This window comes from Eublepharis macularius, chromosome 5, assembly GCF_028583425.1.
Source record: "Eublepharis macularius isolate TG4126 chromosome 5, MPM_Emac_v1.0, whole genome shotgun sequence".
NCBI lineage: Eukaryota > Metazoa > Chordata > Lepidosauria > Squamata > Eublepharidae > Eublepharis > Eublepharis macularius.
Genome location: NC_072794.1, coordinates 53927877 through 53953688, shown reverse-complemented (window position 1 = coordinate 53953688; position 25812 = coordinate 53927877). Strand labels below are relative to the sequence as shown.

The window sequence follows — 25812 nt, the reverse complement described above, 5'->3', positions numbered from 1 at the left end:
CCCCCATCCAGTATTTGTGCTTCCCATTTTTGTGGCCCAGATGTAATACTGTGCACTTGTCTTTGTTGAATTGCATCTTATTCACAGCTGCCCACTTCTCTAGAGTATTCAGGTCTTGTTGAATTTTAATTCTATCTTCTTGGGTGTTTGCTACTCCTCCAAATTTGGTATCATCAGCAGATTTAATGAGCAGCCCTTCCACTCCTTCATCCAGATCATTGATTAAAATATTGAAAAGTACCGGGCCAAAACCGAGCCCTGCAGTACCCCACTGGACACCTCCCTCCAATCTGATGAAATGCTGTTGACCACCACTCTTTGAGTGCTGTCCTCTAACCAGTTCCCTATCCACCGAACTGTCCTATAGTCCACTCCACAGTCTTCCAGTTTGCCCATCAGTATGTCATGGGGGACCTTATCAAAAGCTTTACTGAAATCCAGATAAATCACGTCAACAGAGTTCCCCTGATCCAGTAAGCTGGTCACTCGATCAAAGAAGGTTGGTCTGGCAAGATCTGTTAGGAACAAAACCATGCTGACTTCCCCGGATCACTGAGTGGTCCTTCAGATGCTTACAGATTGATCCCTTTAAAATCTGTTCTGATATCTTCCCAGCAACAGAAGTCAGACTGACCAGCCTGTAGTTTCCTGGGTCATCCTTCTTCCCTTTCTTAAAGATTGGAATAACATTCGCTCTTCTCCAATCCTCTGGAGATGAGATGCCATAGAGTCAGCCCTTTTCTCCAAGGAACTGATCTCTAGAGTTTGGAGATTAGTTGTAATTCTGGAAGAACTCCTGGCTCCACTTGGAGGTTGGCAACCCCAGATGTGTAGTCTAGCATATTCTCACCAGCTATAGTTACTGACTCTTAACTAGTTAAGAAAACTAGTTAAGAAAACTAGTAGATTGGAACAATGTTAGAAAGTACCTGTGTATATTAGGTACAGGTTGCTATAGCTGATGCTATGGACTCATGCATGACTTGTCTTAAGATCTTGTGCTCAAGATCTTGGCTGAACAGTAAGCAAAGGGTTGGATCCCACCATGATCATTTCTACTTGTGCAGAGGGGGGGGGACTTTCACCTAAAAACTTTCACCTCCAGCCTCCTCTCCCATATCTGATTTTCCTCCATGCCCCAGAAACAGCATTTGGGAGAGATCAAGGGGCAGCAGTGAGAATGGGGATGCAGAAAAGCATTATTAATCTAATGGAAGCACCTTCCATTTGCAGAAATGATGGGAAAGATTTAAATCAGAATTTAATGAGGAATAGATCGAGGCTGATTCTTTAAAAGGAAGTTTGTACCTTCTGTTCTTTTTTGTCAGCTGTGACCAAATGTATTCTTGTATGTGTTAATACAGGGATGAGCTATTTATTTCTGAACAGACTACACAGACAAATGTAATTCTGTTTTGATTTTGCTTGGACATAGTAAAGCCAGGTAAACGTTTTTAAAGTGTGGTTCACGAGAGGTAATCTTCTATTTCAGCTTCTTCCTGCTCTGCTTTTGAAAGGGTTTATCATTACTACCTCAATGTGAAAACACTGAACATTTTCTTTCATTGTGCAGTTCCTATAATCTTTGTTTGTTCAGACAAACCTAGCATGTAAACTAGTGAGGGTGGTGTAGTGATTAGGTGGTGTAGTGATTAGGGTCTTTTTAAAGATTTAGGTGTCAGGAATCTGCTATATACTGGTATTTCTGACACTTGTGTCCAAACATACTGATTTTGGATTCAAACACTGTAGCCCACTGGGAAGATTCCATGATAGGGAAGAATGGACCCCAGATAATTCTGAATATTTTCAGAATTAATCAGAACACAGATATTGGGCTATCCAAGAATCTTGGATTTGATCAGGATTTCTGAACATACCTGAAAAATACTGAAAGTATTTTTGAGTATATTTTTGGATCAGATATATTGAATAACACCCCCCTAGTATTCCTGATACATGGGTCTAAAAATACCAGTTTTGGATTCAGATTCAAGTTGTTTTCAAGAATCCAACCACCACCACCACCACCACCACCACCACCAAATAGTCCACCTTTCTCACTGAGATTCAAGGTGGATTTCACAGTGCAAGTGAAAATATAATATAACAGCTAGGAAATTCACAGAGCAAAGTACAATACTGAACAATAGTTAGGACATTCAGTGAAAGAGACACAATAGGGGATGATAGCAGAAATTTGAAAAATAAGCATAAAGCTAAGCACAAAGATGAAGTCTTTCTGAAACAAAGCATAACTATGGTTGTTGTGGATTTTCCAGGCTGTATAGCCGTGGTCTTGGCATTGTAGTTCCTGACGTTTTGCCAGCAGCTGTGACAGGCATCTTCAGAGGTGTAGCACCAAAAGACAGAGATCTCTCAGTGTCACAGTGTGGAAAAGAAGTTGGCAGGTAATTTATATCTACTCAGGAAGGTAGGGTTGGGCTGAGTCATCCTGTAAGAGTTTCCCAGGGTGTGGAATGCTAATGGAGGGAAGCTTCACTGTATCCTGAGGAGGTTCTTTTGCATATGGATTGGTGCTTGATATGCTAATCTTCTCTGCAGGGCTATTGTCGGGTATAGAGTATTTTGTTAGCCTGGTGTTTTTCAGGACTGGAAACCATGCTGTATTCATTCTTAAGGTCTCTTCTTTCCTGTTGAAATTGTGCTTATGCTTATGAATTTCAATGGCTTCCCTGTGCAATCTGACGAAGTAGTTGGAAGTGTTGTCCAGTATTTTAGTGTCCTGGAATAGGATACTGTGTCCTGTTTGAGGGTATGCGGTATACTCCTGCGGAGGTGAGGGGGGTCTCTACTGTCTTTTGCTGATCGTAGCATCTGTTGTATTTTTCTGGTGGGTCTGAATACTGCTTGGTTGTGGTTTTTCATAAGCTTTTCCATCTGATCAGTGATTCCTTTGATATATGGCAAAAACACTTTTCCTGTGGGAGACTCTGTTTCCTTGGTTGTTTGATTTATCCTTGGTTTAATTGCTCTTCTGATTTCATTTCTGGAGTAGCCATTTACTTGAAGTGTGTGGTTTAGATGATTAGTTTCCTCGTTGAGAAAGTGCGGTTCACATATCTGTCTTGCGTGGTCTGCTAATGTTTTTATTATGCCTCTTTTCTGTCGAGGATGGTGATTGGAGTTTTTGTGTAAGTACCGATTTGTGTGAGTTGGTTTCCTGTAGACCTTGTGACCTAACTGAAAGTCTGCTTTGTGGATGACCAAGGTATCTAGAAATGGAAGGTTCCCCCCGATTTCTTTCTCCATGGTGAATTGTATGTTCAGGTGGATATTGTTGAGGTGGTTTAAAAACTCCATCAATTCTTCCTCACCGTGGTATACCCTGCAGCTGTGGACAAGTTTACATCGGGACCACACAGTGTAGCATCCAGACAAGAATAAAAGAACATGAAAGACACTGCAGACTTGGCCATCCGGAAAAATCAGCAGTGGCTGAACATAGCCTAACTCAAACAGGACACAGTATCCAAATCCACAACAACCATCGTTCTCCAGCTGTGAAAGCCTTCGACAATACAAAGCATAACTAATTTATATGGCACATTTAGAAATGTGGAGACTCCATAGAAGTCACATTTCTACATCAGCAAACAGCACCCAACAGAAAAGCTTATAGTTCCTTTCGTTACCAACGTATCTCTCTGAGCTGCTTCTTATGACACTGGGTGCTGGGATTACCCAGTTTTGTTGAGCTTTGTTAGTTGTTTTGGGGAGGCTGTGGGTCAGTGGTTGCTCTTGTATGTTTGGCCAAGGGTCCTTTATTCTGAGAAAACATGGGATTCTCCCTTCCCAATAGAGGATCCTTGTTCAGGGGCCTGTAAAATTGGACCACTTAACTGAATCTTCTTTAAACTTTAAAGGATAGGCAGCCCTAACTCCACTACAATTTTGGTATCGTTTGCATAAAAAAAAGACCCAGCCCTCAGGAAGATTCCCCGATAGGGAAGAATGGACCTGGTTAATTCTAAATATTTTCAAAATTAACTAGGAATGTCAATATTGGTCTATACAAGAATCTTGGATATGATTGGGATTCCCAATATCGGTCTATACAAGAATCTTGGATTTGATTGGGATTCCCAAGTATACCTGAAAAATACTGATCAGTTATTTTTGGGGAATATTTTTGAACCAGATATACTGAATCACACAATTCTAGCAGTTATTTCCATGAGATCAGTTCTGTAATACATACGTGCCTCTGAATTCTTTTTAATGCTGACTTTTATATAAGGATGTATTCAAGTAAACTTCTAGTCTGGTTCTACATGCAGTCTGTTTTGGGCTAAAATTCTCCTTTCCCATTTTTGTTGTGTTATATCAAATTTAAATTGTTTTAAATGTTGCTTTATAATTTTTAATGTTTTAATATTCACCACCTTGGGGAACTTATTTGGGTAAAAAGGCAGCATATGAATGTTTTAAATAAATAAAATAACTAAGAGCGGAACTACAAGTGACAAAAGGCACAGGTTGGACACTTGTCAGCTTCCCTCAAGTTTTGATGGGAAATGTAGGCAGCTTGGTGGAATGTTGGACAAGTGACAGTTGAAAAGTCTATTGGACAGCAGTCAGAGAGCCAAGCTGCAAGACCGGGACGCCTACATTTCCCATCAAAACTTGAGGGGAGCTGACAAGTGTCCAACCTGTGCCTTTTGTCACTTGTAGTTCCGCTCTAAGTAAGTGCTTTTACACATTCTGCATTGGCAAGCTAAGCTGTTCTGAACAGAACACTTCTTTCACAGAGAACAGAAGAGCATAATCAGACAAAGCACAGAAGATTAGGACAAGAAAGCTTTTAGCTCTGATATATATCACAAAACATGCCATCCTATCCTGCTGATTTTTTTAAAAAAATACACAATTCAAAGACTGAGGACTGAATTATAGATCTTGTCACTTGGTATTTTACAAAACAATCTCCTGTAGCATTTATAACTCAAACTTCCAGGTCAAAACATCGAATTGATAGGCACTTTCTAGCCATTTAGTTAATCATTTTGTATTTACAGTTTTCACCAGATAATCTTCCCTGCTTCAAACTGCATTATCGTTTCTGCACCTGTGGAACTTTCTGCTTCTGATTATCTGTGGCAAATAGTAGTTGCTCCAGGCTGATCAGACCAACGTCAGATTGTGCGTTTCTTCCATGTTTCACTGCTTTACATGATCATGGTTCTGGTTCTCCCAGGATTGCCTTCTCATTGTTTAAATTCCAGATTGGCAGTCTTTATTGCAACAAATTTTTTTATTTCCAACTTTGAAATGTGGCACAGAGCCTTTTGGCCACATGCATTGTTCTTTGTATCTCCTGTGTAACTTAGGTCTTTTTGCCCTAAAAAGCTCAGTAGCTTTTCAAAGCAAAAAGAATGGGAGAGATGAGCATTCTCCATTGTCCCCTAATAGCATCACCCTGCATTTTACAGATGGAAGCATAGATACGGTGTTTTTTGTCACAGTCAGCAGCCCAGCACTTGTTTTTAAATGGGGCAAGTTCTCAGTTTTGGACAGCAGTAGTGAAGTACCTTGTGGCCCACAATCTTTCTGAGACTTTGCATGCTTTTGGAATTTTGAGAAGAGGGAGTGGGTGTTATCACAAAATGGCTTCCATGGGGGCCAGTCACAAAATGGCTGCCATGGGATGCTGGGGCCAATCACATAATGTTTGGAAATTGTGAACCAAGCACAATAGCTGATGGAGGCAGCTATTTCTGAATAGATGTTCCCTTTAGACACTGATGCCTTCTAAGTTTTTCTGAAGCACTTCCAGCTGCAGTGAAGTGTGGGGAAGCCTGGACTGGCTCTTTGTTTAGTCCAATAAGCAAATAGATGACAGGAAACCTACTGGAAGGTGCCATGGTATCTACTGATGCCATGTTAGGGATCATGACCATAGGAAAACTGAGGTGGATAGGGGCATAGGAGGGATCTCAAATTATTACTTAGAAGACTAAAGTTTTATAAAAAGGAACAATTATATTTATTTATTTATTTACTTAAATTTATAGTCCGCCCTCCCCAACCAAGTGGGCTCAGGGAGGATCACAACAATTTAAAACACACTACACAATTCACCAGCAGTAGCCATTAAAAATATAAATAATACATATCATTCATTTAAAACATATACTAGCACCATGTAAAAACAGCTATCAAAAATAAAAACATAGCAGCACGTTATACCATCTACCATCATAGCTGCTCCCATAGGGGAACAATGGCCATTTCATGCCATTGATAATGGCCATCAACACAGATTTAGTTGCCATTCAAACAATATTTTGACTTCATAAAATGAAGCTCCATTATACCTGTGGTGGTGATTATAATAATGGTGGTGGCAATTGATAACTTCGCCATTTTTATGTGGTGAGATTTTTATTTCATAACAAAAGTAACTGGTTTATTTAAGCGTGGTTTAAGCGTGTTCCCTTCCAGTATTGACATAATTGGCAGCATACCCAGCTGCATTCATACAGGGAAACTTCTCTTCCTCTCAGAATGGTTAGTTAGTTTGCCCAAGGGTGGCGGAGGACCTTTAGTTTTTGAAGGAGTTAAGCATTGCATTTGATATCAGTTTAAACAAGCAAAGAGCAATGAGAACAAGGAAAATACTGCAAATGTGGCCTCAAGGGAAGGTTCAGCATAATGAACTAGAAATTGGTTCTGATAGTTATTCTGTTGTTGCTCTTCCTGTCAAAGTGCTCACCTCACAAGCCAACATCAGTTTACCAGACATTGTGATTCTCATTTGCAGACTCAGTAAGGGTTTGTAGTGATAAATTTTTCTTTAGAGAAATAGCTGTTAGCATGCAAGGTAGGTTTCCTTGAGGTGTCAGTGGTTGCCAGCTTAGAAAAAAGGATTTCTAAAGGGAGAGGAATAGCATAAGTTTATAAGATAACATTTGGAATGGAAAAACTATATAGATATTTTTCTTCCACAATCCTAGCAATTCCACAGTTCGGAATTCTACCTAATGAACAGACAAAAGAAGCACTTCTTCACAGTGCATAACAAAGTAATGTTTTGCTGAGGAAATGCTGTTGGTCTTCCCTAACCGAAACTCTGTGGGCCAAGCTACAAGTGACGAATGATGGCAAGTGGATTGAGTGGAGCGCAAGTGAACAGGGAGAAATGCACTTGCCGTTCAAGTGTCATTCATCACTTGTAGCTTGGCCCTGAGAAAGAAATCTTCAGGCTGGTTGTAACAGTGGGGTAATTACATCTATCCATATCCTGACTAGGTAAGTGTAAATTCAGGAAAATTCTAGATACAAAATCTTAATTACTTTGTGATACGTGAGTTGGGTCAGATGGCGGCTGTTTTTTAAGGTCCCTGTTCACGAGTCTTTAAAAACGTCACTTTCACATATTAAGTTGCTGAAGCTTTGCATGGCCTGGAGATGGGAAAGGGCTCATCTGCTTAGTTCTGTGTGTAAGGTAATTATGTTGCATTTCCTCATTCCTTCACTCTGCTTTCCTTGCTAGTACCCCCTCCCTGCAAATGGCTGCTGAGATATCACAGCATAGCCTCATAGGATCTCGCTGACTTTCTTGTCTTAGAGAAGAAGACATTGCTTTAGTGATTTGGGGCGTTTTCGAAACCCCACTGTGTATTTTTTTACATTTCATATTTGTCTACAAACAGGGGGCTTGAAGTTCCCTTCTGTCTGACCCTGGGATCATTAGGCCTGGTTCAGAATTAAATATAAAGGTAAAAAATGTTTGCCTTTTACTAGAATTTGCCTCCCTGGTAAAATTAACATGAGTTTGGTCACAGTCACACTCACCCTCCTCCCAAGCCTCACTCCAGTTTATTGGCTGCTTCTCACAGACTGCAGGGGATGAGATGATTCTACATACTTATAATCTATAATCTAAATTAGCTTGAGAGTGAGCAAGGGGCTCAAAGGCACCAGGTGAGCATCATGGCTGAGTGGGGACTTGTTCCCAGGTCTTTCTAGGCTTAACCTGGTACTCTATCCACTTGGTCATGCTGTCTATTTTACTAGATGTTACCAAGAAGATAGGTAGAGAGAGATGGGTCAGTAGTAGCTTTGTACCCCAAGTAATGTAATTGTTAGGCCTTCAGGCTTCTATGAGACATAGGGAAAAGTCCAGTAAAAAAAGGCATTCCTGTTCCTAAGTTCTGTGCTTCTGTAAGAAAGATATGGTGTTTGAAACACCTGACCCTGAGTACAGAGACTGGATTGGATCCAGACAGCTTTTCTTTGTGCTCTCCTTTGACCACCAAGAAGGCTATTCTGGGATCTGGGGAGGGTGCATTAAAAAAATGGTATTATTTGGATTCAGATATCCAAAATAACATGTATTCAGTATTCCTAATATTCTGATCCAAAAATACCAGTATAGTATTCAGGTTTTATTTGCCATTCTGAATATATTTGGCTCCCTTGTTCCTTGTGGGGAAATATTGGGGGGGGGGGGGGGTGGCGGTAGGGGTGATTTTTCAAGAAAGCTGCACCAAAATTTCAGGGAATCTAGTGTTGCCTCTTTACTAAAGACCCCGCCAATTCTATATGCCCCTTAACAAGCTACCCCCAGCCACTCTCCATTGTTTCTTATGGAGGAAAAATTCCAAGGCTTTCTCCAGGACACACACACACACACACACACACCACACACACACACACACACACACACACAGAGAGAGAGAGAGTGAGAGTAATACTGCCTACTGCCTCCCATCTCCCTCCTCATGTTTCCTGGGAAGGCTGCAAAGGTGGAGGGAATGAAAACAAGCTGCTGCAATCTTTAAAATGAGATTCCTGGATATTCTTGAATATGTCTGGATTATTGGAGAATGTAAATACCGGTTTATCTGAATGTACCAAAATAAGCTGGATATATCCGAATAATACTGGATCTGTATTCACAAAATATATACGTGATGGGGCTATAGTGATGAGAGGAATTAGGTGAGATGAAATGAAAGAGCTGTTTGGCTCCTACCCATTTTTTAAAATATATAAGATATGTTGATTGTAGGCTATGAGAACTTTCATGGGGATAATATGCAATGTGCAAAATTACTTATCGAATTTCAAAATAAACAGAACAGTTTTCAGCAGTGAGAGAGCAGTAGCTAGAACAGATTGCTGATCATGGTGGCAAACTTCCTATCAGTTGCCACCTTTGAACAGAGATAAATTGTCTTTCTAAAAATTCTTTCTAAAATAAAGCAGTGTAGCTATCTTTAGCTATGTATGTTGAATTTGTATCATCTGTTCACCAACCACATGACAATTATTGCCAATGAAATAAGTTGTGATGTGAAACCTCAGGAATATTTAATGTGAGTTTATGAAGCAGCAGCATTAGGTCGCATGCAAAAATGAAAATGACCAGGCAGTTTTTCACATGATTATTTATGTAGATATTTATACCTTGCTTTTCTTTCCAGTGGGGATCCAGAATGACATAAGTACTTCTCCATTTTATCCTCAGAACAACCCGGGCTGCTATCCTACTTTACTAAGCCCTATTGAATAATATGGGACCTACTTCTGGGTAGACTTTCTTAGGATTGGGCCCCCCATGAAGTTGGTTAGGCTGAGAGAAAGTAACTGTCCCAAGGTCATTCTTATGGCAGAGTGGGGATTAGAACCGGAATTTCTCAGATCCTAGTCTGACATTCTAACCACTACACCACAGTGATTGTCAAAATATATCCTGAGAGTAAATGGAAGGTCAACAGAATTTGTTCTCACTTCCAGTTTGTATCAGATTGATGCTAATCCTGTGAATTTAAAAAGAGTCCTAGATTGACACAAATTAAGGAGGGAGGGTTTTTCTTAAATCTTATAAGCCTTATATTTTTAATTGTATTACTGAACAAACTGTTTTGATGTGAACACCAAGACTAAATGTTCGTATTATGGCAAAACAGACGGCTAATGAGAAATAATACAACCAAGATTTGGACCATTATGTATGCCAGTAGATGCCTTAAATGAAGAAATAATTTGAGAGGAGAGAGATGCAGGATCCAAATAATATTCCAACACAGTGACTAAGAAGAATGTAGGTAGAAATCTCTTCATTCAAATCTACAAGGCCACTAAACAAAAGCAGACAATATAGCTTGTAATATTGGTAGCAAATGACATGCCAGAATTGAACAATTAACATTGTTTGACCTGACTAGGGAGAATATAATATTGGAATCTATTAGATGCTGCTGCAGTGTACAATTCAAAGCCAGGGACAATTTGTATAGCAGAAATAATTAGAAGTAAATATAGTGTTAATATATTACTAACGTGGTGTTAAGAAGTTGCATACATCCATACCAGAGGATGGTCCAAAGTCACCCACTGGGTATAAAACATTTTGTGGGGTGCACGAAGAGATAAGGAGCTCTAGATTTCAAGTTAAGGAAGAAGCAAGACACTTTCTATCACTTTGACAGCAGGAAGATTTGAGTCACAATTTAAAAATTACCCGTAGTAAATGGGAATTCTGACCTAAGACTCACCAATAACTCCATTTGCTTTTATCGATTTTTCTTTTTCTCGTATTCTCTCCTTCCCTTCCCTAAAAGCAACTTTAATGAAAAAGAAAATGGCAGTGACAGCAGTTGTGCAATCCAGCGTAGATCACAGTCATTCAGATGACCCTACTACTTGGGGGAAAATAATCCTCTGCTGTGGAGGATGGTTTCAGACTATTTGCTTTCAAACTATTGGTGGTGGTGGGGAAATACTATGATTTCTTGTGAGCTAATTAGTAAGAAGATAAGTAATGGCAGACAAACTTCCTTGAAAACTAGATATCCATCCCCTTCCCCTGCAATACACAGCCACAAAGGATTGTGTTATAGGGCACACTGTGGGTTCATGCGGCATAACTGTGGGGCCAGCAGGCATGGCCTGTGCCCTATATGCGCTGACAACACACACGAGCCCTCTGCAGATGTTACATTTTGGTGATTTGGGAGTGTGCCAACCATGTATATATGGTGTGCATAATCTCTATATTGTATCCGATATATGTGGTACCCAGTTCACATGCCATGCATGGTTGGTGGGCTGCCAACTTACATGATCATAACATTGGCAGAGGGTTTTATGGTACACTGGGTCTTCTCAGTAGACAAAATGATAGGTAAAAGCTTCCTTATAAGTGGGATGCCCTAAAAACTGAAGACAACAGCAGAAATGGCAGGTCCAATGTATTTCATAGCATAATTCTTTGAGTCTGTCTAAAGAGTTACAGTGAAAGCTTTGCTATCTGGCACACATGGGGCATGAGTTAATCAGTTCAAGCTTATTTCTCTGCCCCCCCCACATGCTTAGTGAGATCCTTCCTGTTTACCCCAAGCTACCCCACACAGTAGGTAGACGAATAAGTCAGCTGTGTGGGAACTCTCTGGCAGATCGGGCTTCTGACAGCTTAAGGCATGCTGAGGGGGAAGGAAGCACTAGAGGATAATGTCAGCAGCACCAGCTGTCCAGCAATGGCTGGAAACATCAAGAGAAGTGGGAGGGGGGCATACATGTGTCCAAAGATGCAGGGGTGTGGTGGCTGAGGGGAAGGGGCTTGCCCTCTGGGTCATACTGGTTAACTGGACATTCTGGATAATCAAGTGCAGGAGAATAAACATTTTTACTGTCCTGACCATTAAAATGGCTCAAAGGATTGGCAGTAATCTGATGTGGAAGCAGATGAGAGAATGTTTGACTTTTGCCTGATGGTACCACATAATGGGCAATGCATGGCCTTTGTGTCACAAAAGTTTGTTCCTTGTCTCTCTTGCTCAGCCCAGGATTAAATGAAGCATTTTGACATAATGGTTTTGCAGTCATCATTCTTTCTTTTCCTTCAGCTGAAAGACTGAACTCATTTTTTTTCAAATAAAATAAATTTGCAGATCTGAATTCTCTGATTTGGAATTGTCACTGGAATGGTTCCCAGTACTTCTATATTTTTACATTTCATGTAGTGCTGGAAAGTGCCCTCAAGTCATAGCTGACTTATGGCATTGGCAACCCCTGATGGGGTTTCCAAGGCAAGTGACTAACAGAGGTGGTTTACCATCTCCTATCTCTGCATAGCAAGCCTGGCTCATAGTTGCACCTAAATCAGAAATTGGTGGTTATCGCTAATTATCCAAAATCTGCCTTGACCTAGAATTTCTTACGCATATGTTTTTGTTTTCCTTTGAGCAATCACAACCAAGGAGCACAGTTTTAGAAAGGGAAACCCCTTTTTGCATTAAATGTGTTCATCAGCATCTTTTTTTTTAAAAAAATAATTTTTTATTGGGTGAGTTAATACATAAGTCATTTCATACATAATCTATTATCCCCCATATCCTAGTTTCCCCCACCCACTCCTCCCCCTTTTTCTTTGTAGACTTCCAACAGTTTTCCAACCCCTTATCTAATTATATCTACTATATATTGTTATATTATTTAAAATAAAATGTTATTGCTTAATACCATTCTCTTATCACAAAATCACAATAGTGTTCATCAGCATCTTCCATTATAGTCACTCAAATTATATTTCTGTTTATTGAATTACCATTGCCTTAAACATAGACATCAAATATTAGCCCTTGTCCTCAATATTACTATTCTGAAGACTGATTCATTTTTAAAAAATCCTGACCAAGGAACACACAATAAAGAGAAATTTTGGCTTGAAGGTCCTCAACCAACTGTGGAGATATCATGAAGATGGAGATGGTTGCTGATGGTTCTGTAGAGTATGAAAGTATTTTGTATACAAGTAAGAACTTTGAATAAAGGATAGTAGGTAGCTAAACCAATCAAAAGATGTTCTTTTACAGGAGACGCCATGAGCAGCAACATAAACAGAGGTGACAAATACAATGCTATACACAGGCTCAAATGTGATATGTTGAGTTCTACAATCTTCTACTATATTTTTTTTTAAAATTCAGAGTAGTCTGGTTGACTGAAACCTGAATGGAGAAGTATGCTGCGATGAGAAGCCATTCAGTCCTTTTCCTAATGGTATTTTCCCAACACAAAATAAATCCCCACAGAGCGAGGCTGCTGAAAGAGGGGGAACAAGAGGGACAGAATTTTGGGGGTCTGTGAAGGTGGAATACTGAGGCATTCAGCATTTTAAAGTTGTGGAGAAAATCCTGCTACAGACTCATCTGTTTTTACAAGTAGCATTTACCTATGTTCCTTAGGGAGAGGGAAGATCTGGGCTTTCTTGATTGGCTACAAGCTACATCCAATAGGATTGTGAGGTATTCCAATCCTGAAGGGTACGGGGTGGAACTTTGGAGCTGATGTGTTTGGGGCTTATTCAAGCTAAGAGGCTGCACTGTTTTCTGTTTGGAATCTTTCCTAATGATTCTTCCATAGACTTTAATGTTAAATATCAGTGCCTCATTGCCTCAGAAAGGGGGGCTCTTTATGGACCACAAATTTTGTTAGTCTTATAGATGCTACTGGACTCTTGCTCTTTAAGTAAGTAGGCCTCATTTTATTCAGTGAGGTGTGTTCCTGAGACCTTCAATGAGCCAAATTATCTGTCGTCTTTGAGAGTCTTGGCAGTAGAGGCACAGCCTTGAGCTGTTATTAAACTTTGCTAGCCAAAAAGCTCACAAAACACTGTGAGCTAAATTTCTCCAAATCCGCCTCTTCTGTAAAGCTGACCTGTGCTTGTTGGTTGTTATTTGAAAGTAGAATTGTTTTGCATCATGTCCAATTGTGATGTGTGCTGTTTAAATCATTGGTTAAATAAAACCTGTCCCTTTTCCTTTAATGTTTCATACCTAATGAAGCCTTACTATTCTAGTCATTCAAGAAAAATGGTTTTGTTATGATATTTGGTTTGGATCAGGGCTATATGGAGGGTGCAGGTGGAATTTTTGTCTGTGGACCATGGTGGTTCTTGGAAGCCCTGCCATAAAGAGAAATCCTAAATCGTGTCTGCTCAGAATCCTTGGATCTATTCAGTGGGGCTTACGCTCAGAAAAATATTGTCATCAGGGTACTATCAGCTGCTGCTTTGCCCAGTTTGGGGATGAAGAAGAAGGTTGGAAGGATTGCTGTACTTTTCTTAGCATTTTGAGTTGAAAAATGCTAGAGGGGAAAGAATGAAGCAGCCTTTCCTTATCTGTCCTCCTTTTGCTTAGATAATGCACACCCAGGCCACTTTGGGCAACCTTTTCCTAAAGAAAACATCAGACTTCTTCAACTGGCTAAGGACTGAGTGTGTCTGAAGTGATTTTCATCATTTTAGGACTGTTGGTGAACAGACAGCAGAGGGGATCCCTTTTTTTTAACAACTGCTGTCAAATGAGAGCTAGTATGATACGGTGGTTGGAGTGTTCGACAAAGACTGGGAGGACTGGATTCAAATTCCGACTTGCCATTAAACATATTGGGTGATCTCTGACTAGTTATTCTCTCTTGGCCTAATTTATCTCACCGGGTCATTGTGAGAATAAACTGGAGAAGGAGAGAAATTTGAATACCAGTGGAATAAAAATGTAATAAATAAGTTCATGGTGTCTTCTGTGCTGCAGCTGATTCGGTTTAGAGGCATTGCTTACTAGCTGTGTCCCTGGGTTTCTGCCCAAATGTACCTCTCTGTAAATGAGGGAGATCTGTCTGGAGGGGATGTCTCATATCAGGAGCATGCTGGCAGATTCGGGCCAGAGTAGTGGACAAGATTCCATCTTGGGGGGAATATGCAAGGCAAGTCCTCTGATCTTTGTAGAATGAAGCCCTTAGGACAAAGGCAATCAAGTCAAAATGAGAATTCCAGACAATAGCATAGATAACAATAATAACAATAACAACATATGATTTATATACTGCCCTTCAGGACAACTTAATGCCCACTCAGAACGGTTTACAAAGCGTGTTATTATTATCCCCACAACAATCATCCTGTGAGGTGGGTGGGGCTGAGAGAACTCTGAGAGAGCTGTGACTGACCCAAGGTCACCTAGCTGGCTTCAAGCAGAGGAGGGGAGAATCAAATCCGGCTCTCCAGATTAGAGTCTCACCATTCTTAACCACCACATCAAACTAGATGCCATTCTAGCTATCCAGGGCGGGTTGTCAGGCAGGGAAGGATGCCACAGGTCAGGTGGACAGATGGGTCCAGCAAGGCAGGCAGGGTTTCAGAAAGAATACAAAAGACTTGCCTTGAGGTGTCTATTAAGAGCTCCATCACGTGATGCAGAGTCTGCTTGGATTTTCTATGGGGCTTGCTAAAAAGTCCCAACTACCAATGGCCAGTCTTGTTTCAACTGGTCATAAAGATGACTAACCTTGACAAAAGGAGAACCTATGTAATGCCTCCCCTCACCGTTGATAATATATTTCTAAAACAACTATTGCCAGTCATAGTTGTCTTTATCAGCAAATGGGCAACACACCAGAGAGGAGGTATCTTTCTTGTGCTGCATATAAACAGAGTTTTGTTTTTGAAGGTTGCTAGGAAGGGGACTAGATTACCTCTGAAATACATAATGCAGTGAGAATTACTCAAATCTTCACATAATGAATCATACTTAGAAATGTTTTTTGATGAGAAAGCTGTAGGAGTGGATACCCTGAGCTCTTGTTACAATTGTTCTTTTTATCATTCTAACAGACATTCTAGGTTAAGTTAAATGTTATCCTTATGAGTAGAGATGGGCATGAACCGGAAAACAAACAAACCGTGCAGTTCGTGGTTGATCGCATTTCACAAACTACAAACTTTCACGAACCTACCCCAGTTCATGAACCAGTTTGTTTGGTTTGTGAAAATGTCACATCCAGGTCAGCAAACCTTCCCTTCCAGGCCAGCAGAAGGTCACTTCTGGGTCAGCAGAGGGTCTGTAGGAAGTCCATCCCCTGTTGCCTAGGAAACTGATTGGTCGGTGCTGGGCTGTCTGCAGTGACAAATCGAAAAACAAACCAGCCTAAAGTTTGCGGTGGTTCGTCATAAATGGGCTCTGACAAACTGCCGGTTCGCAAACCATGAACCAGCCCAGTTTGTCACAAACTTTGGTTCATATTTCGGTTCGTGCCCATCTCTTCTTATGAGTTCTGCTGGATTCATGTTCCACAAAAGGATTTTGAGCAGCAGAACTGCATTTCCTTGATGTCCAAGTCTGGCAGACAGGAGTCAAGTTACACATATATAATTTTTTAAATATTTTACTTCATTGTTTCTTTTGATGTCTGTTTCTAGCTTGCTTGAATACAGGAAGAAGCCTTACAGGCTCACAAATTAGAAATGTCTTGATTTCTACTGTACTTTGTAAGCAGTTTATAATGTAGTACAGTGAGTGTCCAGATTCTTCCTGATGGGATTTTGGGATTGGGTCTGTGGAATCCAGACATTGTCCTTTGACATACCACTTCTGTTGTGGAAATACTTCATATTCTCAGTCTTCAATCTATAGGTCCTTCTTTGCTTAGCACTGAGGTGCCCTTTTCACTTTCTCCCAGCTTTTGGGGACCTGTTTACTGTGAATGGTTCACATGCATTTATGAAAATGTTTAAATAACCCATTAACATAAATATGTTTAATCATTTTGCTCTTTTGGGGGAGGAGGTGAAGGCAGATAATGCATATGAAAAATCTGTGCTGATGGTTGTGTTGTTGACAGTGCAATCCAATACAGAATTATTCCAATGTAAATCTTAAATCAATGGAATAACTCTGCCAGGATTCACTGTTAGACATTCTTCCTGCCATGTATGAGCCATTTTAAGGGACTTAGTGTCATTAGTCCTGTGCCATGTCATATGAATAAAACCGGGGTATTAGGTAAGGGATTAATGACTAAAATCTGAAAGACTAATCTATAGTTTTTATAGATAAAAAGAAGTTGTAAAGCAGAGACATTCAGGAACTACTCTTTAGATAAAAAAACAGACTGCCACATAATTTGCTTGCAGAAAATATATACTGTACAATCCTTTGTCTTTTAAAGGAAAGTCATTTCCTTTTAAAACATACAGGCTATATTAGATTTTTTTTAAAGCTTTCACTTTTTATACTGCATCACAGGTGCGGTATTCTTGTTCATGGCATACTGATAACTGTATTGGCATATTCTTAAATTTTAAAATCTTGGGGGGGGGGGCGGGTTTGGTTTTTTTTTGGGGGGGGGGTTGTGTGTGTTACAGTTCAGTTGCCCATGAGCTGTAAAACTCTTAAAAACAACCGCTACGTTTATCCGAAAGTTCTCAGATTGCTCTACAGAAGACTGAAAGATTTTGTTTAGTTTTTAGTGCATCCAAACTACAGGTTAGCAAATGAGAAATAATAAAAGGCTTCTTCAAGGTCACATGCCAAGTGTGCAACATCAGAAATGCAAATGGAGCTCTGGTCTTCAATTGTGTTCTCAGTCTCATAGGCCAGAATTCTCTCATCCATTGAGGCTCATTACAGCCTCATGAATGCATATGTAAGATAAGCATGTATCTTTAATGCTTTATTGCTGTTTAGCTGCAGAGCAGCTTTAGATGTTTAACAAGTGGAGAAACAGTAGCCTTGATTCAGGCTTTCCCAGTTGGCACTTGTCAGCTCCTGCTGTGTTTCTGTCCATGCACAGTTCTTCCAGCTGGCTAAGAACAGCGCTTCTGTTCCTGATTCTGCAATAACTTTTTTCCTGAGTGCTTTTTGGAAAGAAGCCCACGAGTACTCGCAGAGGCGACACATGCAATTACAGATACTTGCCTTATGGCAATGATGCTTTAAAAAATATTTTTATATTCTCCTCATGCAAATGTGTGCCGAAAGGATGTGTTTTCCAGTAGAATTATCAATGGTGTTCTCTAAGCAGGATGAACAAAACTACTAGTTTTGTCAAATTGGAATTATAAAGTTGGTTGATGAATAGTTGCCCAGCCAGTCAAACAGTTAGGTCTAGATCTCGAGGTGCATGTTATATTTTAACTTTTTGCAATTGCAGCAGAAGTTAACCATTGGGCTTACTTCCAGGTAGCTGCAGATCTCAGGCCCAGGCCAGAGCAGTAGCTAGAAATAATTCAGTGTAATTTATCAAGATTCTAACAAGAGAGATTACCACTTGTATAGCATGGGGGATGAGTGGCAATCAACTGTCTATTTACTTGAAATTTGATGTGCTTTTTTCTTCTTTATTTTCCTATCAAGATAATTGTTGGAGAAACTGCCGTGTTTTGCCTACAGATGGCCATGCGGGATTTTGAAAACCAAGAAAAAACTATCTTAACTGGAGACTGTTGCTATATAAATCCACTGGTGCGCAGGACTGTCAGATTCCTTGGTAAGAATGCTGTGCTTTACTTTCAGGTCTTCATTACAAATGAAAACAAGATAAAATCTCTCTTATTTGAATCTTGGTCATCCACATTCCTTGTTTACTTGAATTAATTATGGACTACTAGGCATCCCATAACATTGTTAGACTATGTGACTTGCACTCTCACTTGTCCATGCTTGGAAGTTTTTACATGATAGTCAAAAGATAGTAATAATGACATTCAATTTATATACCACCCTTCAGGACAACTTAACACCCACTCAGAGCAGTATACAAAGTGTGTTATTATTACCCTCACAACAATCACCCAAAGTCACCCAGCTGGCTTCAAGTGGAGGAGTGGGGAACCAAACCCAGCTCTCCAGATTAGAGTCCTGCTGCTCTTAAGTTAACCACTACACCAAACTGCACTACTCTACACAACTGCATCAGTTGTGTCGTTTTTCCAAGAACAGAAATTAAACAGCCATAGTCTGCTCCAGTGGAAAAGTATTTTATTCATTTATTTACTGTTTGTATTGGATTGAATCCAACCAGCATTTTTGCTACTGCAAAGCAGAGGAGGGATGACCTTGCCTAATTCTGCTCTTCTTGGTAGCCAACCCATATGGATTTTCATCCAAGTGGGCCTCATGATTTATAGTGTAGTCTTTTTAGGGGTCAAAAGGGCACTAGCAGAAAACTGATGGAATTCACTCCACTCATGGAATTCCATGAGGATTTAATTATTGCTGTTTATTTTTGCCTTGTCTTAGCTGAGGGAGAAAAAAGCAACGGCCCTTGAAAGGTGCTGTTGAAAAAGGCATCTACTCACTGTTTGTGGGACTGGTCCTTGCAGAGTTTAATTTTATTGTTAGATTCCCACTGAAGTATTTAAGAATTACTTTCTCATTGGAGACAGGCTACCTAGTTTTAACTATTATTTGTGACCACCAAAGTGCACATGGCCTGCCTTGCTTGAAGACCTTTCCAACTCTTGGAGATTTCCATAAGACAGAGGAACTCAGTGTCTTGTGGAGCTACATTCACAGTTAACCATCAAAAGAGCCACATTTACTTCAGTCTGTGACATGATGCGTGCACATCAGGAAGGCTTACAAGTTACCTGTTCATCAGGCAGCACCTGTTTCAAGGTGGAAACCACTTGCCCACCACAAGTTGCACCAGACAAGGGCCTTGCCAACTTTTCTGAAACATGGAGCAGGTGTCACATTGGGAAACAGTGCTCAGAAGAGCCATGTGGCATGTCATATGTGGCTCCTGAGTTGCTGAGTAAGTATCTTTGGGCACAGGCTTTAGTGGAACAACAAAGAGGAGAATAGTCCCACTCTGCATCCTAACAGTGCAATCCTAAATAGACTTACTCCAGTCTAAGCCCATTGAATGTAGTGGTAAGGTCTATGGCTGCTTCTTATTCATCTTGAGAGCCGCAAAGCATAAATTTTTTTTTAGATACCATGCATTGTAATTTTAGTAATCTGAGATTTTTTTTAAAAAGCATCAGTGAAAATTCTTTCTGCAGTATACCTTTGAGGCATCTCAGAAAAAAATTATTTGTTCCTATAAAAAGCTTTCAAGGTATCTTAAAGCCGATGTAATGCTTTCCATCTGAAGACTGATATTCCTAGATGGAATTCTATGGATCTTCATAACACTCCTCATTGCTCATCTTGGTAGAATTTGCCACATGATAGCACATCTGCTTTTTCATTGCAGTAATCTCTTCTTGATGAACAATGAATATCCAAGGCCTAATGTATGCGGTTTTCATAATAAACTATTTTGAATAAATAGCTCCTCAGTTTCGTTAATATTTTGTTGACTGTGCAATACGGAGAAGTTTATTCAGAGGCAGAGAAATTATGAAAGTGTCTGCCTAGCAATATGACACATTCTGCACTTAAGCTTACTTTATTTCTGTGGGGAAGAAATAAAGTTAAGGAGGTGATCCAGTTCCCCAAATATTACCGTTTTATGTTGGCAGTGCTTGGGCCTGTCTAGAAACCTGATGAACAATTAGGCTTTCTTGCCTGGTAAAAATTTACATGCAGAATTATACCTCAAAGTCCTCCTCTGTAAGAATTTATGGCTAGCTTTAAACTTTTGAATAGTTTCTTTAGGATGAATACATTAAGCAGAGTTACACCCTTCTAAGCCCATTGACCGCAGTGGACTTAGAAAGGCATAACTCTGCTTAGGACTGCACTATTAAAGACATTCTGTACAGGAGCTAGGCAAGCTTTCTTAAATAAGCCAGTTAAACCAGAGCGTTATGGAAGAAGTAATTGAATTCATTAAGCTGAAACAACCCAACTTGAATCAAAAAATAAGTGCCCGAGATTTCAATAGGATTTATAGTGCAGTCCTAAGCAGAATTGACTCTTTCTAAGTCAGCTGAAGTCATTGTGCTTAGAAGGGTGTAACTCTGTTTAAGATTGTACTGTTAGGATTGCAGCTTAATTTGATAATGAGATGACCTGTGTGAACTGTTCCATTTAGCAAAGAAGATGCAAGGTCTCTTTCGTAAATGTCCAGACTTGTGTATCAGTCACAGAAACTCTTTGCTGTTTCATGTATGTGAACCACATATTTTATTCAAGCCTTTTCTACAGCCATTTTATCTCATTTTTAATTCAGCCTTTGCTCAGTCCTTTACCTCAGCCCTCTCTCCTGTTGGTACTGTTACTGGCTCTTCCATCCCTCCCTTCTGTCCCAGCCCTGATGCCACCCAAGTTTGGAGTCTTGTGTGCTCCTTCATTAACAATTCTTCTACTTTTTGATCTCAGAGTATGAAAGGTAGAGGTAACGTAAAAGGGAAATGTTGACTATATCTTTAATATACATGGACAAGTAAGGGAGTCTGTTAGCAATCAGACCCTAACATATCTATAAGCAGCAGTTTATAGATATGAAATATCATAAACCGCTTGCCAGAAGTCCCAGACATGACCTGGCCTCAGGCAGAGTGGATGCCAGCCTGCCTGGAGATTGGAAAATCACCAAGCCAAGTCATAGGGGAATGTCTGACTGAATGACCTATATGCCCTGGAGAGTAGCAGTGATAATGAGGCTTCCTGAGAGATCCCCACCCCCGCCGCCTAATCTCATCAATGCCTTTCCTCTCCTACTTACCTCATCAGGCTTTTCAGCACAACTGATAGCCTTCCTGTCTGATACTTACCAGGTCATCAAGCTATATTTTTACCTATAGTCCGCCCCAAGATATGTCATATACCTTTCCCAATGTATTGTTCTGCCTCTGGACAAGGCATGAATGCATTGTTTCTAGAAGCAAGACATCAGTTTTGCTTCAGAGCATGTTTCACCCTGTTACTGGGCTGTCCAGCCCCATGCTCAGTATGTGTGTGTGTGTGTATATTCACGCACCCCTACTCCATTGGGCTCCTCTTCATGAAATGCTGGTCATTTCACTGCTCCTCCACAGACCTTCTGCTCCCCCGTGAGACTGGTAATTATCACCCTTTCCCCCAAACTGCTTTCCCATTTCCTCATATTTTCCTAGTTAGCTCTGTGTGTATGCTGTGTGTGTTTTCTTTGTGTTTGCCTTTTTACTGCCCTGTTAATAAAGACATATTTCCTTTAGAACATCTGTCTGCTTATTTGATAGTTCTATAAGGGAACAATCCTGGTATACATTGGCGGAGACTTCCCAGTTACCCTCTCTCGCTGCATCTCCTTGAATGCTAATTCCCCCAACTCACAAGAAGTTACCCAACTCCCCCCATTTGGGTAACAAATTTATCTGATTAACACTTCCTTTAAGAGACATTGAGTAACATTTGAATAATTTGAGATTTGTTTGCAATTCTTGAGTGAACTCTAGATCATTCTTGATCTCTGCTGTCTATTATATGTAGTGGTCTTTATGCTCAGTGAAGCCATATTTTGGACAAAGGAGGTTTCTCTTTATGGAGCCTTCATAGTAGACTTGAGAGGGCCTGGTGCACACACCATGAGTGTTAATATATTAGAAGTATCTGTAAAGGTGCTTGGCCAGATGTTCCAGTTAATTATTTAGGTTGGGAACCAGAAGTGGGTCATGGTTCTTTCACAGGTGAGTTGCAAGACCAAGAGGAAAGTGGAAGAACAACATGAGCTGGGAGACAATGCTGTGGGAGGCTCGGTGGCAAATTTACATTTTCTTGTTTGTGATGTGTGAAAAGGCCTTGAGATGCTTCGTGTTGTTTAGCAAATGCTACATATTGATAAATATTATACATGGAAAAATATGTAAATTTGTCCAGTGTTAAATGGATGTGAGATTCCTTTTGAGTTTTTTGACCAGTAGTTGAAAAGTATGGATTTACTTACTTACAAGTGAGTTGCAAAAAGTGCAGTAATTTTAGAAGTGGGTCCCACTTTTGATTGCTTGAGAACCAGCAATCTAGGGACACAGGTGATGTCTTGAAACTAAGCATGTGATGTCTTGATCAGTATCAGGCTCAGAAACCATTGGAAGCCCATGTGAACTTTAATTTCATTGTCGGTCTTCCTGTGCAGACCCAAGCCTGCTGATTCAGAGATTCTTTTAGCTAAAAGCCACTAAGTGGCACCCTTGACTTCACCTGGTCATGCGCGGCCACTTTCCCACTGAAACAGCCTCTGTAGAGGCAAGGCGCTCCCAGATATCATCAGTTCTTCTTTTGCTGCCGTCACAGGAGGTTCTAGCTGCTTCTCTTCACGGATAAGTAGCCTTTTTCTCTTCCTTTATGATTGATCTTGTAAGCTGCTAAAAATGTCAGAGAAGGCCCTGTGTAAGCGTTGCTCGGCGTGCAGCGTGAAAATGACCCAGATGGGCGGGTATTTGCATTGCTTGTTGTGCCTAGGCAAGACTCTTAATACTCAGTCTTGCAAGCACTGCCAAAGTTTCACCGCGAAGGCCAGGGCTGAAAAATCGGTCCAGTTAAAGGCATCACTTTGGCAAAGGGCAAAGGAAGCTGCAGAGGCTCCAGTTAAGGCACAAACACCTGCCTCGTCTGGCACCCCGGGAGCATCGGATCAGAAGCCAGTGCCAACGTCGAGACTGCCGTCGACTCTGCGTTCGACTACAGGCTCTAAGACTCCTTGGAGCCAATCGTCACTACTTTCTCACATGTTGGATCTGACACATGCAGAACCGAGTATCTCTTGGATCTGAACACCTGTACCTGAGAGGTCTACCCCGGATCCAGATTGATCTGGCTCCAAAACTCCTTGGAATCGAGCGCTTTCTCTTGCACCTGAAGGTTGTGCCCCTTCGATACCAGAACTATCAAGTTCGAAGACTCCTCGGAGTCGACCAGCTTCGACTTCTGAATCACTGATACATCAGCGATCCACGTTGGATCTGAGGTCACCTCTGAGATGTGACCCATCTACTAAGAAACGACATTCTAAGAAGTCTAAGACAACAACCTTGGCAGCCCTTCCGTTGGACCCTTCACTCATACTCACAGGCTCCACCTCTGAGGGTTAACCACCTAGGAAAAGGCTGAGGAAGTCTAAACATCTCTCCACAGATCAGGCTTTGCCATCCCCCAAGGATGGATGGGTTGAGGAGGATGTCATAATATTGGACCAGCCTCTTACACCTACTGGGCACCCTAGATCCCTATCATCGAGATCCAGATCCTGGTCAGCTCAGTCTTCGGAGGAGGAGGAGGGCGAAATCCATCACAGGAGAGTGCACTCTTACCCCTCCTCTAGAGAGGAGTATTTTTATGCCCATGATGAGGAGCGCTGGTGCTACAGGGATTTGTCCTCGTACGGCTTGGACACAGGGAGGTCCTTTTTCACCGATGTTCTGCCAGGGAACGATCTTTGACACCCTTGAGGAGGCACCACTCATTCTCAAGTTCTAGAATGGCTTTTCAACTGCCTGACAGAGAGGGTGAGATGGACCCCCACATGGGCAATAGCCCCAGCCATCCTTCCTATCCATCACCCAATGAAACTGGGTATGACTGAGGGAGTATCTCCCATGGATGATTTTTGGGCCTACACCGAATAGCTCCTAAGGATGGCTAGGGCTCTGGAAATTAACATCTCTTCCACTGAGCCCAAACCAAAGAACAAAATTTTGCAGCACTTTTACTTGGGCTCATCCACTAATGTGAATTATGGAAGGGTTTGTGGAAATGGTGAATATCTTGAACCTGAAGCCAGCTTCTACACCAGCAACCACCAGAAAGGCTGAAAGCCTCTACAAAACTAAAGATGAGGCCTGTCCATATCTGTCTCTCCATCATCTTCCATCCTCGCTTGTCACCGAGGAAATGCAGTCCTGCCAGAGGCAGGGACTTCATTCAGCACCCTGGACTCTCTTGGGAGGAAGATCTACTCCTCAGCAGCCTTGAATGTAAAGATTGCCAATTACTCAGCAGTGATGTCTGCCTATCAATGGTTTCTATGGAACAAGGCAGCAGCCTTTATCTCCAAGTTACCCAAAGACCCTTCCTAAAGGTCATACAAGAGTAAGCAGTCCGACTAGCTCACCACCAAATAAACACTAGTCGCAGTATTGCTGACACGTTGAGTAGGACATTCTTCTCAGCAACTGTCCTGAGAAGACATGCTTGGCTTCAGTCAACAGCGCTGCCAACTGAAACCAGAAACAAAGTAGAGGATCTTCCCTTTGAAGGGAAAACCCTATTTTCTGGGAAAACTGATGAGTATTTATCTCAGAAACGTAAAGACCATCTAACTTCCCATTCCAACAGGGTTTTGCCTCAGGGTCAGCAATGCTCTGGAAGATCTCAATACAGACCCAGGGATGGTCTCAGCGTTTTCATCCATACCAAGCCTATGAATATGCCACAAACCCACGTCCAACTCAGGCTAGGCTGACTTTCCCCAACCCTGAGGTAAAATTTCTCCTCTTTAAGCCTATGAAGCTGTATACTGGGCTGGGAAGCCTCTGGTAGTGTGGATGATGTTAAGCTTCAACTTTCCTTCTTTCCCCACCCTTAAGGATTATTAAAAATGGCTACCCAGCCAAGTCTTAGTAGGGAACATATCAGGGGTTTGTGCTTCCCTTTAGCAGAAACTGGCACACAAGGCTTGGAGAAGTTCAAAAGGTAACAGAAGGTTTATTTACAGTAGGTTAAAATCAAAAGGCAGGTAGGCAGATGTTTGAACTTAAGTAACAGAAAGGTTTTTTATACAGAAACTGGTGTGAGGCACAAAACACTTGGTTTAACACTAGGTTTCTGGCTTCTTTCAGAGGCTGACACTGCTTCACAAACGTTTCCCTTTTAAAGCACAGACACAGCACGACTTTCCCTCCTCTCCAGACTTAAGGTTGCTCCACTGATACAAACCCCTGCTATATACTGGGCAGGCATTATAGTTATGAGCTATAACCCTGTTCCTGGGACTGAAGGAGAGACTCCTTTCTACCCACTTCCTTGGCCCAGTATAATTCCCAGATCTCTTAAGTCTAAGCAGGAGTTAGTGCTGGTTTTCCCACTTTAGTCCGAGGACCAACAGTACTTCACAAACATTATTTCCTCTCACAGA

General features: G+C 41.1%; 1 protein-coding gene across 1 annotated transcript in view; it reads left to right on the top strand.

Moving 5' to 3' along the window:
* The window catches only part of PLPPR5 (phospholipid phosphatase related 5), a 110100-nt gene that overhangs the window by 35498 nt on the left and 48790 nt on the right, over positions 1-25812 (top strand). The window contains exon 2 of the mRNA XM_054980358.1: positions 18165-18297. Coding sequence (XP_054836333.1) covers positions 18165-18297 — 133 coding nt within the window. The remainder of the gene's footprint in view (positions 1-18164; positions 18298-25812) is intronic.